The sequence below is a fragment of the Dermacentor albipictus genome, chromosome 4 (assembly GCF_038994185.2).
Source record: "Dermacentor albipictus isolate Rhodes 1998 colony chromosome 4, USDA_Dalb.pri_finalv2, whole genome shotgun sequence".
Taxonomy (NCBI): Eukaryota; Metazoa; Arthropoda; class Arachnida; order Ixodida; family Ixodidae; genus Dermacentor; species Dermacentor albipictus.
The window spans coordinates 176,788,077-176,804,498 of record NC_091824.1 but is presented as its reverse complement, the minus strand read 5'-3'; the positions used below and the strand labels follow the sequence as shown (position 1 = coordinate 176,804,498).

The 16,422-nt window shown below is 45.4% G+C and overlaps 1 protein-coding gene across 1 annotated transcript in view; it reads right to left on the bottom strand.

Moving 5' to 3' along the window:
• Droj2 (DnaJ heat shock protein family (Hsp40) member A4-like) overlaps positions 1 to 16,422 on the bottom strand; it is a 32,045-nt gene that overhangs the window by 5,367 nt on the left and 10,256 nt on the right. Inside the window, exons 5-6 of the mRNA XM_065440460.1 lie at positions 13,576 to 13,806; positions 146 to 345 (exon numbers count right to left, since the gene is read on the bottom strand). Coding sequence (XP_065296532.1) covers positions 146 to 345; positions 13,576 to 13,806 — 431 coding nt within the window. The remainder of the gene's footprint in view (positions 1 to 145; positions 346 to 13,575; positions 13,807 to 16,422) is intronic.

Here is a 16,422-nt window from a genome sequence, read left to right as displayed (position 1 = left end):
TTAATGCAAATTTCTGATCAAGAATTTATAGCCAGGTAGATTTCTTGCACCCTCACTGGCACGTGAATGTAGCTGCCACAATATGGAATCGAACACATGACCTCGGCAACAAAACGCTGCACCGTCACTGGCCGAGCACACTCACCTCCTCTGCACTGTCGGGGATCATGCACTCTTGCCGCGGGGGCAGCAATGCCTCCAGCTTTCCAACAATGGTGGGGTCAATGTGATCGGGGAAGTTCACCACAAAGTGAATTATAAGCTTGCCCTTCTCAAAGGGGTTGCGATACTGGGGCATGCCTTCATTGAGGATGCACTTGACTGATCCATTCTTGATCACCTCCCCTGCAAGAAAATAAGCGCCTTAAAAAACTACCAACCAGAGTGCCTTGCAACATTGCCAAGGTAATCGACAAAATGTTTTCAGGGTTGCCAGCCAAACAATCTTTTACGTGCTTGCTCCTTGCTATGCAGTGGAAAATCAAGGTTGTGCTGTGGAAGCTGGATGTGCACAAGAACAGTTGTTATTCGACATTGCCTGCAGTACACAATTCATTTCAACCAAACCAAAGCTGCGCACTTTCTGTTAGTGTGCAGTTCTATATAGTATTTTTACACGATACCAATGTGCACTCACCTATCGCAGGTTTAAAGCAAGAAATCAGAAATGCACTGAATTTAACAAGCGCCCAATATATAAAAGAAAAACCTAGCACATTCTCACATTCAAGAACAGAAAAACAAGCTTTCATAATGAAAGGAGTGTCATTGTTGCCATTTGCACTCGATTGGCCAGATATCAAACACACAGGGGACATAATCTCGTGCAATTCTTTCATCATTCATCATTAGTACAGAAGGAGGTCCCGGAGTTACAAGAACTGTCAGGGGGACCTCCTATTAGTAATTTAACATTGCATGAATTAATACATTTTGGCAACATAGCAACGACAGACATCAGAAAACACGAAGTTAATGAAAAAAATAAACAAATACAAAAAGTTGATTATAATAATTGAAGTTCAAAATACAGCAAATAAAACAGATACAGCGTATGCATAAATAAATATGTGGTAATTGACACGTTAATGAAACACAGGAAATGACACATGTCAAAGAACACGGGGTTATTGCAACAGATAATTAAAAATAAATATATGCTTACAATACGCAAAGTACAAATGTTATATAGGCTATGCGACAAAAAATTTGAAATGTCTAAGAAAGGATTAAAAAAGACGACAAAGGAAGATATAGAATAACGAATAAATAAAGGCTGTCGATACAATAGGTAAGTACAGAGTCATTGAAAACTGCGAAATATATTTGTACACAATATATACTTATAGTAATGAATCAGTAGCCAGTAGTGTCGTTAGTAAATATTTCTTCGTCTCTCTCCTGAATGTTAATGTTGTGCGGCAGGCTTTAATATGGGGTGGTAGTTTGTTCCAGTATTTAATGGCCGTAAAAAGCGAAGTACACATTCCAGAATTAGTGTTTATTCGAGGGAGTAAAAAATTGTTGTTAGAGGAAAATCTCGTATTGTTAGTGTTGGTAAGAGCAGAGTTATTAAATGTATCTGAAATTATTTCATGATTTAGTGTGCGGTACATTAGTAAAACCAATTTGAGCTGGAGCATGTAACGTAATGGTAGTATTTTTAAGGAACTGAAAATTGGTACTGCATGTGACATGTAACTGGAGAAAGTAATGATCCTTAAGGCTTGATTTTGTAAATGCTGTAGATGTATTATGTGCGAGCAATATGTGTTTCCCCAAACTGAGATGCAGTATTGCAAGTGACAGTGAATAAATGCGTAATAAAGTGAAGTTCTAACGTTTTGTGGAAAATACGAGCGCGTTAGGATTAGTACTCTTATTCCAAAGGCAATTTTTTTTGAGACCATGTCAGCATGCAAGTTAAATTTAAGTTGGGGATCAAGTTTGACGCCAAGGAAGACAACTTCATGTGCAGGTGAGAGAACATGGGTTTGTAAGACGAGTGGTGGCGCGGGTGCGATGACGCGTTTATGTGTATGAAAAAGCATAAACTGAGTTTTCGAAGGGTTGATGTGAAGTTTGTTACTTGTGCACCACGCAGATAAGTTGCTTAGGTCAGAATTTAGTCGTTTTATTACAGTATTTATGCATTTGCTATGAGTGAATATAGTCGTGTCGTCAGCATATAGAATAGATGAAGTACTGGTTAAACAGTGAGGAAGATCATTAATGTACACCAGGAAAAGTAAAGGGCCTAAAAGTGAGCCTTGTGGGACACCCCTAGTGACTGGTTTAGTACGTGAAAGTGAACCTCCGAAATTTACAACTTGAGTTCTGTTAGTCAAATAACTGCGGATGAGCGTAAGAGCTGGGCCACGAATGCCCAGAGCTTCTAACTTGTAAGAAAGGATGTTATGACAGATGGTGTCGAATGCTTTACTGAAGTCAATGAAAACTGAACCAACAATATGGGAGTTGTCAAGGGCATGTTTTATTTTGTCAGTGAATGATGTTATAGCTGTTTCGGTCGAATAACCTTTACGAAACCCGTGTTGTTCAGGCGAGAGAAGATTAAATTTGTGAAAATAGTTTGCTAAGCGGGTTACAAGTAGTTTCTCAATGACTTTGCTAAAAAAAGATAGCATACAGATAGGACGGTAGTTTGAAATTAATTCTTTGTTACCTTTCTTCTTGTGTGTATTCATGCGGTTTTACTTGACTCTGCATCGATTTTGTCAAAGTATGCGGCTGAGCATGCTCCATGTACTATGTACAGATAGTGAGCTTGGCATGGTGCCACATAACACTGCTGGCCATATACACGGGCGCAATCGGTACTGAAAGGAACGAATTCTCACGAAAGTGATAGTATCTCCGAAAGTGATATTGAGAATACGGCGCCAGATTGTAGTAGAGCACAAAATGAACCCTCAGCATCCTCCACGAAAACGTGCTCTGTTGCTATCCTGCGATGACGAGGCTGCACCGAACTGCTCGGACGGTAGACTATTGCCAATGCCACAAAGGCGGTTTTGGTTCTGCATCCAATTTGTAATGCCAGGCACCTTTCGGACCCATCTTCTCAAAAAAAGGAAAAAAATACAAATAAAGAGGCGCGCATGACATTTGTGTAAATATGGTACCAGCTTATAGCACTACAGTAAACTCATTACAACGGACCTTGATAATCCGACAAAAACTTCCATTTTATTCAACGTCCGTAATATCAGAGACTCCGCACTTCCGAAACTTTCGTCGCGATGTCTAACAAGTTTATTGAAAAGAGTGAGTGACAAACAACCAAAGTAAAATAAAAATAAAAGAAGAGCCGCAGTTTCGCCCGAAAGGCGAAGCATCTTATGCAATAGCAAATTAAGCAAGTGCTGCAGCAGCAGCAGGCGAACTGACCTTCGTAGTGTCTCTCACTTCAACACGAACTAAATGTCAAAAGCACAGCACGTACCAAGCTACCGGCATTGGGCGCACTCTGTCCACATCGCAGATCGCTTTGAAGGTAACGGTTCCCGTGCGGCCACGCCGTTAACAGCAGCCACCACAGCACAATCCCCCCTCTTTCACCCACCTCCCCCGTGCTTCGCACACCGAAAACGGTGTACTTTGCCCTGCTTTCCTTGGTCCCTCGCAAGATATCGAGCCGCGATTGTCCGCTGACCTTCACAAGTCAGTGGCCAGACCGTGTTGACACAGCAAAAGTCAGTTTTATACGAGCGATTTTCGATAAAAAGTGCCGCTAATTTCGTCCGCTGTAGTCGTTAGTTTGTTGTAGCATGGTCCGTTAAAAGCAAACTTCGTTGCATTAATAAAATAGGCAGACCACACTAAGGGTGAAATATGATTTGTTGTACAGTGCAGTCCACTTATAATGATATCGAGAAAGACGAAAAATATGATCGTTATAACCGATTGCTATATCTGGACTGCAGTTATTAAAAACGGAACGTATTTTTGAAGCTTTGAATTTGCTACTTGCACTAAAGAATACCGTATTTACTCGCAAAATGATCGCACTTTTTTGTCAGAGAAAATTGACGCAAATTCAGGGGTGCGATCATTACGCGGGTTAAATTTCCCGCAAAAAAAATATTTTTTTTTTCGTCCCGCGTTTGCTGCGGGATGCGGGACACCAAAACAAAAATGGCGGCCGGCGGAGCAAGCCGAAAGCGTCGAACGCGATCTTTTCTTTTTTTTTTCTTCTCGCGAGTACATTACGTGCATTGAAACAGTTTCTTCCGTGTCAGTGATGAATAATATCGTTAATATCGGCAAGTTTGCGGCAATAACGTAGCCATGTCCACTTAGAGGGGACAGAAACAGATGGGCGCGCTTAGCTGCCAGTGACAGAAACCCATGGCCGGTGTGCTGCGGAAACTGCGGCACCTGTTTTCACTACTATCCTAACATGGCACGTTTCCGCTAAGGGTGGGCGAATATCTTAGCTGTGTTACAAGCGTTGGCATATGAATAGGGTACACTTTTAACGTATCAGTGTAAACGTGGCTACTATCATTGCCGCGCGCGATTTGTTGCGTGCTCACGAGTGCAGATGAAAAGAATCGAAAGGCGCCTTTTTTGTTTTTGTTGACTACAACCATTATAAAGCCTACCCATAATAAAGGCAAGTTTGGTTGTACCTCTTTTTGCCATGGAAGTGCGGAAAGTGATGAAAGTAATGAAATGCGGCATCTACTTAAGCATGTTTGGTGCGTGCAGACGAGTCGTTCGCGTAGCATTCGACAGATGGTAAGCGCGATCATTATTAGCTAGACTTGGCACACGACTTATAGCTGCGGCAAGTTCAGGGTGCGATCATTACACGGGAAATAAAAAAAAATCGAATTTTGACGACAAAATTCAGGGGTGCGATCATTACGCGAGTGCGATCATTATGCGAGTAAATACAGTAGATGATGCAGAAAGTAGGCCGTGAAAAACAAACTTTATTTCTAGTGCCAATGACCGTGTCAAGGGTTAGGCACGCCGAAATACAGTCATAGAACGATTTTTCGGACCCTCTAGGGAACTTAAGGGGGGACGCGGGTCTTGAAATCGCGAAAAATGGTCAAAAATGGCAATTTTCAAAAATTGCGTTTTTGAAGTCCTTAATGTCCCAACTATGCCTCTACAAAATATTATGGCGCAATTCCTACTCGAAGTATAAAATAAACGGTAATTTATAAACGTCGGTGAGCCGAAATTGAACGCCAAGCGCGAAGATTTGCCTCATTTTCAAGCTGCCGTAGCTCCGCGCGACGCGTACCGATCGGCGCCATCTTGGTCTCGTTTGAAAGCTGGTTTCCCGCTCTCCATTCTGGCGCCCCTCGGCACGCTGTAGACCCTCGTGCAGCGGAGGGATTGGCACCCGTTCTCAAGCGGGAAATCGTCGCGAGACAGCCGCTGATTGGGTGAACCGGGCGCCTCCTCGAGGCGCAGCCCTCTGATTGGCCGTGACGTATGCTTCGCCTTCCGCGGCCGCGTTGTCCGACTCCTTCACGTCGTCTGCTTTCGCCTGGACGCACGTCATTTTTCGAGCTCCTCTTTGTTTCCTAGTATTTTTCGTTCTGCCTTTTTCTTTATCGTTCTTCTAGATATTTTGGCTATTGGGTCGCTTCTTTTAACCACGAATTTCTTGCTTTTGCGTGCCTGGTGGCTTTGTTCCGCGTGTCACGATGGCGCGAGACGCGCATGGAATAAGAACAGCGCTACATCGTCGAGAACTACAGCTTCGGTGATGCCGCAAGCTGCTGTGCCCTTGGTGGATGCGGCAGGACTGAGCTCGCCAACAACAGCTTCGCCGGTGGACGCGGCTGAACAAACCCCGTCGACGCTAGCTTCGCCTGTGGACGCGGCTGGACAGTGCCGATCAGTGTCAACTTCGTTACCGCAAGTCTGTGCAGTGCCGGTGGATGCACCTGGACTAAGCCCGTCGAAAATGCCAACTTTTGAGACGCTGCAAGTCGCTTCGGATTCCGTGTCGTCGGAAGCGGCCGAGCCGGCTGACCTAAGCCTAACGTTGACTTCGGTGTTTCCGCACGCCGCTTCGGTGCCGACGGACGCGGCTGAACCGAGCTCGCGTGCTCAACGCTTCGACACGGTGTTTTTCACGGAGGCGGAGTGCGCGGGGCGCGAAAATTACGCAGACAACGTTAAAACTTCATTGGCGAAGCAGTCCGCGACTTCCCGCAAGTTCGAGCTAATGAACGTCGGCACAGCAAGTGAAGATGACGATCGCGGCACAGAGTACATCATCGTTGATCTCTCAGTGCTAAAGAAGATGTTTGTGTCCACAAGCTGCAGCAAGTGTGGGATGACCACTCTCCAACTCGCAAAGTGCAGTGAGAGAGAATACGGCCTAGCAGTGAAGTTGGAGCTCACATGCTCAAATTGCGATTTCGCCGAGCGGCACTTCTCGTCGCCACGAGTGCCCGGGAAATCCAACATCACGCCCTTTGAAGTCAATTTGCGGGCAATGAAGGGAATTCAAAGTATAGGCAAGGGAGCGACTGCCCTAGCAGATTTTTGTGCCACCATGAACCTCTCTCACCGAGGACTTCACCACAAGACTTTCAGGGGGCATATGGACACCATGGTGAAAGCTTGCCAGGCAGTAGCTACTGCTACAGAAGCAGCAAGCGTCAAAGTGGTGAAGGACATGTACAAGAACTTCCTGAATCCACCAGGAAATGTAGATGTCATATTTGATGGCACATGGAAAACACGTGGTCACAATTCAAATATTGCAGTAGGCTGCATCATAGAGCTATACACTGGCCTAGTACTGGACCATGTTGTGCTCTCGAGGTACTGTCGTGGGTGCCAAGGGGCACCTGATCCCAGTGATGATGGGTACGGTGACTGGGCTATGAACCACAAGTGCATGAAAAACATCGACTGCAATGCCGGCCGGATGGAGACTGAAGCAGCTATCATTTTGTTCAACAGGTCTCTGGAAAAAAATGGGTTGCGGTACACAACTATACTTTCTGATGGTGATAGCCGCACCTTTCATGCATTGACCTCAGGAGAAGTGTATGGATATATATCCATTGAAAAGAAAGACTGCTTGAACCATGTCCACAAGCGGATGGGGACGGCTCTTCGCAACTTGGTGGAGAAGAAGAAGGCACAAGGAGAATCTCTTGGCGGAAAGGGCAACCTCACCCAAGATAAGATAAAGAAAATTACAAACTACTATGGGTATGCCTTGCGGAGCCACAGCCACGACGTTGCAGGCATGAAAAAGGCAGTGCATGCCACGCTGTTGCACATGACCTCGACAGATGAAGCCCCAGACCACAGTTGCTGTCCTCAAGGGGTTGATTCGTGGTGTGCCTTCAATCGTGCTTTGGCGAACCAAGTGGAGCCGTCACCACACAAAAACCCTCTGCCAGGCCACGTTCGCACTGCTCTTGAGCCAATCTTTGCAAGGCTGGGCGACGAGGCCCTCTTGGAGCGCTGCAAAGATGGCATGACACAGAACGCCATTGAGTGCCTACACTCTGTCATTTAGAGCCAAAGCTCCAAGAACACGCATGACTCTGCTGGCTGTTGAAAGAGCTGTTGCAGAAGCAGTTTCTCGCTTCAACCAAGGAATGGCAGCAACCAGCAGAGCTGTTGCAGCACAGCTTGGTTACAGTCCTGGGAGCTGCCTCATTCGTAGGAGCCTTGAGAAAGATAAGCAGAGGCTGTGCAGGTCTGATAAAAGTCACACCAACGCTGAAAAGGTGAAGAAGAGGATGGCCAAGAAACACAAGCCTGACAGAACCCAGGACTACTGCCCAGGACTTTTGTGAATGTGTGGCAGATTCATAGAAAATAGCAGGTGACTTTTTGAGCTTTTTTTTGTCAAAGGCCAACGCAATACAGAAGTTTTCACAATCTTTACATGAACAGATTTCTGTGAGTTTGGTGTTATTGTGTTCAGTAATGACTGGGCTGCATGCTAAAGCATTAAATTTTTCCATGTGATAGGTAAACAAAAGTGGCAGAGTAAGCAAAACTTTGAATGCAATTTTCTCAGCTTTGCTTTTTCGATCAAATGCCTTTGCCTTATGGAACTTTTCATAATGTTTGCATCAACTGATTTTATTGAATTAGGTATCATTTTTTTCAGTGAAACCTCAGCTGCATCCTAAAGCTTTCCATTTTTCATTAAACCAAATAGACTAGCAATTAGGTCAGGTGTAAGCTAATTACTCCTGCATTGTTTTTTTCTTCCTACTTTGATATTCATTCATGACCTATATGATGACTTTTAAAAAATTTCTTTAGCTTTAGGATGTGCAGTAGGTCCTTGGAAATGACAGCTATTCTTTAAAACTAGTTTTTTTAATTAAGAAATTACCATAATGGCCCGTAACAAAAGACCTATGTGGGATAAGTTATTTTGCGATATCTTCATTTCTAAATGAGATATATCAAATCTGAATATATATTTGGAATCAGCATTGAAAGATATATCTACATGCGAATTTTCAGGAAGATACGTTAAGAAATAAAAAAAAAGTTTTCAAGACCCTCATCCCCCCTTAAGAAAGTCCGAAAATTCAGGCAGTCCGAAAAAATGAATGCATGCAAAAAACGAATTTTTTTAATTTTTTTTCTCAGATCTAGAGGTAAAGGGCGAAGTACCAGGTTTCCGAAAACCTGCCAAAGCATCAGTGAAGTGGCTATAAAAAAACGCATTAAAAAACTGTATGCAGCCGACTGCTGGTTTATTATGTACATGTGCATCGTCGGGCAGCCGGTTTTGTTGCTGCAGTGGCTTGAAGAACTTGTTGATTGTTGTTTGGATGGCGTTCCGGATGCATGCTATCATATTCACCTCGATCTGTACACCGATGAAAGAGTCAACAGTGCAGTAGGCGGCGCAGGCATTGGCTCCTCATTTTCAACATCAGAGTCTTCTGAATACCCCACAACCTGACTCCTTGCTCACGTCAGCCTGCGATGGGCTGCTCACGACTTGGTTAATAATGGCGGCTTTCTTCTCCACCTTTAACCGACGGTACTGCTTTCCGCGCTTCAATGCCATCGGCGAGGACGAGGAAGACGGAGCGGGGGCCATCGAAGGCAAGCGAAATCAAGTTGCGAACAGCGGAGTTCGCAGACGAGCGTTGAAGCACCTAGGCCCAGCGTCGCAGGCACACTTGACACAACAGCACAACCACACACCACACTAGCCAAAATGTGGCCTACGCAAACAAATGAAATGGCGCCGCTCCGGAAACTCCGCCGGAGGCAAAAGCGGAAGTGCGGCGATGAACAGAGCCAGCGTGGCCAGACCAAATCGGCACGCGACGGCTAGATTTGGCTAATCGTGGTTCAAAGCGGTGATATGCTTCGGCTGCAAGTCGATTTCCTGTGCAAGGGCGCTGCGTGAGGAGCCAAAGGACCTTCCGTCGCGTCAAAAAGTCCGGAAAATTGGACGGCGGGGGGTTCGAGCATCTGAAACTTCAGATGTCCTTATACATTGATTTTATGGGGCTCGTGGCGGTGCCGCGAAAACGTCCGAAATATCAGGCATGTCCGAAAATTCAGTCATTGACTGTAATCCGAAATCTGCCCTTGCTTTTGCGGCAATTCTTTAGCATGCATAAATTCAATTAAGGAGTCTATCGACGACAATGCACTTTGTGTGGACATCGAGGTCGGGGTCAAGGAGCCACTGCCAATCTTGTTGTCACTGTCGCTGCTGCCGTCACCACCGTCGCACAACTTTGCCGTCTGTCGAGACAGCACATCTTCGGCGATCGCCTCGTCAGTGACCTCAACGCAAAACGAGGTAGCACTGTCTGCAGTCAAAAACTCCTCCGACGCACCACCTGTGTCACCAGTAGGAACGAGCTCCCAGAGCTCGGTTATGTCAGCGGCTTCCACCGTGTTGGTCTCAGTGGGTTGGGGAAATTCGTCTTTACGCACAAAGCCCACCTTTCTGAAGCAATTGATGAACCACTGGTAAAGCGCCTCTTCAACACCAGCGTACAAAGGGTCTCTAATCCTTTTCCGCTGATCGGCATGGCCGCTGATAGCTCCTGCCTTCACAAGTGCGGTGCTCCCGGTTTTGGATGGTTGATATCGTTGACTGGGCGAGCTCATACTTCTTCACAAGGGCGCTCACCTTGAAGCCGCATCGAGAGCCCCGCAAAATATTTATTTGCGTGTCAAGCGACACAGCTTTGCGCTTTGTCGGCGCCATCTTCGAACTGGGTTGAACCGTTGGTTGCACGCTGCTTCGGTGGCGTCAGCCTGCTATCGCAAAAGAGAGAGACGCGGGACGGGCGCCACCACGCCGCTTTGCTTGTCACTTTTTTTTTCTCTCTCTTTTTCGGAGCAACTGTGGCCGACGCGCATTAATCGGCTAGCGCCATCTTGTGGCGCGCTGTGCAGTAATGGCAGCAGATACAAACTTACGAGGTAAACATCGCCTCGTCTTGACATCGTTCGTTTCAGGGAACTAAGCAGCGCAAATGTTACGATTATTTGGCACGGAAAACGCTGTCCAGACGGCAAAATTTTGATCATTATATCCGATATGCGGTGAATAACATATCGTTATAAATTTTTTTTCCCCATAGACCTAATGCATAAAATGACACTCTCATGTCGACCCATCGTTATTACCGATATATCGTTATATGTGGTATCGTTATAAGTGGACTGCACTGTATCCGAAAGTCTGTTGTATGCGGGTCTGTCATAATGAGTGTAGGCTGTAGTACACAATAAGCGGATGAAAAGGATACCAGCATTTACATCAAAAGTATACACAAGCCATACTCGAGCACTTCGCAAGTTCATGCGAATGTTCAGGCTAGCATGCAGGCAAAACCGTGAACTTTGTGCACAAATGGGTGAACTTGTGTGCGTAAACATGTGCGTCCTAAAATGATGGTCTGCATGCCATTGCGCTTAACGCACCGCTTTTGATGCCATTCCCTCAGTCCGTGTCCCTTATTGAAGATGTTTATCAGTTCTGATGACCTGCATGAACCTTGAACTGATAGGCAGTGCGCTACGGAAAGGCTGCGTGGGCCAAGGCATCAATCAACCAAAGCCAGGTCTTTCAACGAATGTATCGTATATTCGAAAAACTGAATACAGTAGTAGACATTAGCTTCGTGAATTGATTTATTGGGACGTTCACTCTTCAGTTCGTCTTCGAATATTCTCACACCCCTCATAACCTATAGCAGCTGTTACCACTTGCCAATCTACCGTGCAGCAGATGCGCCAGCTTCGGACAACTTCGCAAGCACAAGAGTGGGCCCCTGCTCAAGGCCAGAATGGTGTAGCATATGGCACCTTGGTAGCTGTGCTTTCCTCTAGGGACGCTTTGCAAATCACTGCAGCTAAAGGCTGGCTATTTCCTCAACAGAACTGATTTGTTAGTGGCCTGCCCCCTTTATTGACCAACTAACTTATACAGTAAAACCTCGTTAGTTTGACCCTCGCTAATTTGGAAAATCAGATAATTCGGACTCGTCCTTTGGTACCTGCAGGCATATGTATTATCTAATGCAATGAAATTCATTCAGACGTATTTGGCTTCACATAGGTTAATTAGGACAACTCTCGGAGCTCGGCAAAGACGAAGCACCATAAATAGACGCAATTGAGCAAGCACTGTGACCACCCAAACGAAGCAGCAGAGTTCGCAATCGCCATAGTCATCAGTGGAAATCGTACATGATTGACAGCAACGCCAGAGCGCTTCATGCCTATTTGTGCCTTTGAAGCCTTCATCCTTGCGTTTCTTGCGCATGGCATCGTGTGGGCCGTGTGCCTTCATAACTGCGTAGTCACCATCCATGATAGCGTCAATAGCAACCGTGGTTTCGTATGCACCGGTTGCAGCAAACAGTTTCGTTTTTACTCAGTGAAAAGCTGTTGAAGATGAGCACCGTCTACATCGCAATGGGCGGTGACCTGGCAACATTTGGAGAAAAAATATGTGTGCGACAGCGAAAAGTCTCGGATGAAGACACGCGCCGCAGCTGCACTGTTCCGAAAGTTGCGATGTCTTCGCCACTGCGAGCGCTAATCAGTCATAAGATGACAGGAATTGGAGCTTCCACACTGCTTTTGGGCAAAATAGAAAAAAAAAAATGTGCCGATTCATGCAGTAAATAAAAGCATGTTGACATAGCAAGCATTTGTTTGTTTTCTTTATGCCCTCGATAATGCAGCATTTGCGTAATGCGAACATTCTTTCGATCCCATGAAATCCGAATTAATGAGGCTTTACTGTACTATTAAGGGGAGACGCTCCTCAGAAACGTTTTTTTTTTAAATATTAATGCTAGGCAAACGAAAATTGTACCACTAATATAGCTTGATATTCTCATTCCAAATCTGTTTTTAGTTTTAGGATACATGCTGTAAGTGCCATGCATAAGTGAGAAACAGTGCACGTTTGTGCAGCTACTGGACCTAGCAGTTGGCATGATATAGCAGTGCAAAATGGTTTTTCTTGTCCCTAACACTCCTACGAGTGCTAATAACCAAGATAATGCAATTCTCTTGACAGGCGACATTTTGAGAGAATTTCTTAACTGGTGTGTCACTTTCAGTGGCTGGTACCCAAATGTATTGAACATTTCCATTCTTAAATATAAACTGATTGTATTAAAACCTAGATAAGTGCATTCTACACATCTTACAGATTATGCACACCAAATTTGGTCTTCACTGGACCAGAATAAGCCCATCAAATTTCATGCACAAATGCCATGTTTGGTCAAAAATATGAAGCTGAGAAAAACATATGAAAATTATAAACTTCTTGGTGTTGTAGCACTCAAATCTATATAAAAAGTGCACATAATGCAGGCCAGGGTATCTAGATCCAGTGCACAACTTTAGAATTCACCTGCACCGTATGTTGTTCCCTCACTCAGTCTTTGTGAGCACCATGCTGACCCACTTCCTGTGCTGTTACTTTCTGACCCAACCCCACGTTATCAGCCACTGCATTTCTAGCAGCGAGGTGCACTTTCTTTGTTATGACGGTGAACGATTTATGGTACATCGGTTTTGGCAAACCAAGAACTGCACAAAATTTGATGAGTTCATTTTGTCCAGCTCCAACTGCGCGCGCCGCAACCACTGCCTTGATATTCACTACGAAACTCTCTTGGGGTGGCCGAAGGGCGCGCTCCACCGTTGAGTCTTCTGCGGGAGGTGCACGCCGCGATGAATACATTGACGAGATAACGGACGTGGTACACGCTGCATTGTTGCAACACAACTCCAAAAATGATGTTTTTTGGCAAACTCATGGATAAAAAAGGTCGCGCAGTCCGCATGCCGGATCATTTACAGCTCTGATTTTTTTATATGTGAAAGAGGAGGGATCAATTTTGCTGAAACAGTCGAAAACATAAAACTGACTTTTTCAATGAAAATCGCCGTTTTTCGACTCGCGTCTCCCCTTAAAATAACTAGACTGTTAGAACACACATCATCAGTCTAAAGCGTTTCTTTTTGGCAACTCCTTAGCAAGTACAACTTCCCTGTAACAGGCTTTGACTCATTCTAAAACCAAATGTTTACCTGGCAGATTGGTGATGACCAGTGTCCTGTTGTCGAGGGTGGTGATAGCCTTCTGGAAGCCGCAGAGTGCCTCGGTCAGGGTCAAGTCCATGCGCATCATCAGGTCTGTGCGGTTGCGTTTGAAAACATCATGTTCCCGCTCATCGAGAACCACAATGATGTCGCCAGGCTCCAAACCAGGTTCCTGGTCACCTTCACCGCTGAATGTAATCTTTTGACCGTCTTCCATGCCTGCCACAGAATGCAACCAATTAACGCTCAAGCATGCAGCACATCTTACAGCCAGGCATTTTCGCACACGTTTGGAAAACTTCTGAATACGTATTGTATAATGCAGGCAAATATGCAGCAAGGTCTGACGGGATATTTCTCTTCAAAAATCTTGTGCATCAAGTTGAGACAGACTTTAAAGCAGGCAGAGAATGGCCGATTCCAACAGCTGGCCCATGTGCATCAAGGCACATAATTGCCTGCATGCTTCGCTACAAGTTGGGTCATCCAAACCATTCTCCAATTACATCCTAGGAGAATGTTTCTTCTTCCATGATTAGGCCAAATATCTATCATGCACCGTAAAAACTGAAATACAGTCGACACACACTACAATAGATCTAAATACAACATACTTTTGGATCCAACACTATTTTTCTCATTTAGTTTGGTCTGCCAGCCCACTTATAACGATATCAAGAACAAAAAATCTCACCATAATAACCGATCATCGCTATAGTATCTGCCGTGGTGTATAAAAATAAACACAACTACCAAACATACTTTTGTAGCTCTGAAACCAAATTTTCTACTAGCACTAAACAGACCTAAAAAGTAATCGGTGAAAAATAAAATGGTTATTTATATCTCTAAGCAGCTTAATATCAAGCATTTGGGGAGCTGAAATAGTCAGGAATCTGCACTTGCATTAGCTGGAGTTTCAGTTCACAACCGCAGTGTGCATAGCGAGGCTTGGCATATGGCGCTTCAAATTATGGGGTTTTACGTGCCAAAATTACTTTCCGACTATGAGGCACACCGTAGTGGAGGACTTCGGAAATTTCGACCACCCGGGTTTCTTTTCCGTGCACCTACATCTACGCACACGGGTGTTTTCGCATTTCGCCCCCATCGAAATGCGGCCGCCATGTGCAGGATTCGATCCCGCGACCTCATGCTGAGCAGCCCAACACCATAGCCACTGAGCAACCACGGCGGGTGTATGGCACTTCAAAACAACTGCTGACGATTGCAGAATGCACCGTTTTGAGAACGCCTTAGTTCTGTCTCGCATGCAATATAGCAGCGGCCAGACACAGGCTCCTAGTTTAACTTGCTTTGTTATGTGGTTCTTGTTCATGCTACACATCTAACAGTGGTCGTTGCTTTTCCAATAAAGTTAGAACATTGGTCTATACTACCGGGAATGCAAGCCCCATATGCTGGAATTGTAGAAGTGCAACCAGGGTGAGTGTCTAACCAACGAAAAGCGGCACAAATCAAAGGTTAGTACTACCAGAGTCTTCCAATACTTTTCTTCTGGTCACGAAACGTGCATGCGACACTGTGGGTACATTTCACACAGCCCATGCAGTGAACGCATCACAGCGCTAGGACAAGTAGAAGCGCAGTGGAGCAGACGCCCGAGAGATGCCACAAGCATTCAGTACAAACGCCGACTTTGCGCAAGGGTTGACTGCCATTATCGACATGTGCACATTGTCAGCCCATGTAAATCACCGTCTCATTTCTGTACGGTGTTCATAATTTTAGATGCAGACAATTTCAAAACCGGTTCCCAGGTACAGCTGTATTCGTAAGAACAGCCCTATCGAGAACTCAAAAGGTGCACTTGGGACTACTCTATCGATACAAACTGGCTACAGAGTGATTGTATGTTTCAGTTTTATGTACTTCCTCGTAAAAGACCCGCGTTGCTGTTCTTAGCAGCTGACAGTTCAGTTCTTGCACTGTGTACAGTGGAACCCCGTTCATACGTTTTTCACCGGACCGAGGAAAAAAAACGTAACAGCCGGGAAAACGCAACAGTGAGGAAAGCTCCGAAAATGATCGAATGAAAAAAGTACAGCTTCAACTATAGACAATTTATTTCCACAGAGTGCGCTTAGAACTTTAAAAAGTCTAGAATGGTAGCTTGCCATTTCTTTTGCTCGCTAGAAATCACCACACGTTTCTCAATAGCCTGGAAAGTCACATTGCTGTCAGCGTCGCTGTGAGGTGCGCCGTACCTGCGGAGGAGGTCCAGAGCCGCGACGGCTTCTCCAAATCTATATTTGGCAACTCCCCGGCATCATGCGGCTCATACTCCTCGTCGTCACCGCGCCACGGCAATGGCAACAGACGAAGGAATATCCACGGGAAATTTTGCCCTCTTTGGCGTAATCATGCTAACATGACAACTGCCGAAAGTTCGGACACCTTGCAACCTCTCGCCTGATTTTTCGGACACTCCTTGAGCCAACTCGGTCGAGAGCACCATGCACCGACTCTGACCGGTGCATGGTTAGATTTGCCGAACGCCATTTTTGTTTTGAACGGAGCTTCCTTGCTGCCCCACGAAGTGGCGCTACTGGAAATCCCCGCTCATCATCATCATTTCTGCCTAGTTTGATAGTTTGGCTCTGCAGCAGTTCCGGTTTCAGCTTAGTAAGCCATGTAAAGACAATCCAGCAGCTGATTTGTTTCATCGCGCACGACGCTGCGAGCAGGACGCGTTTTTTCGTTTGTGTGACTTTCGTTTGGTGGTGGAAAAACTTTCGTTTTTCGTTTGGTGGTGTTTGCTTTGTGTGCTGTGTCGAGGTTTCGGTGATTCAACGCGGCATACGGAAACATCGC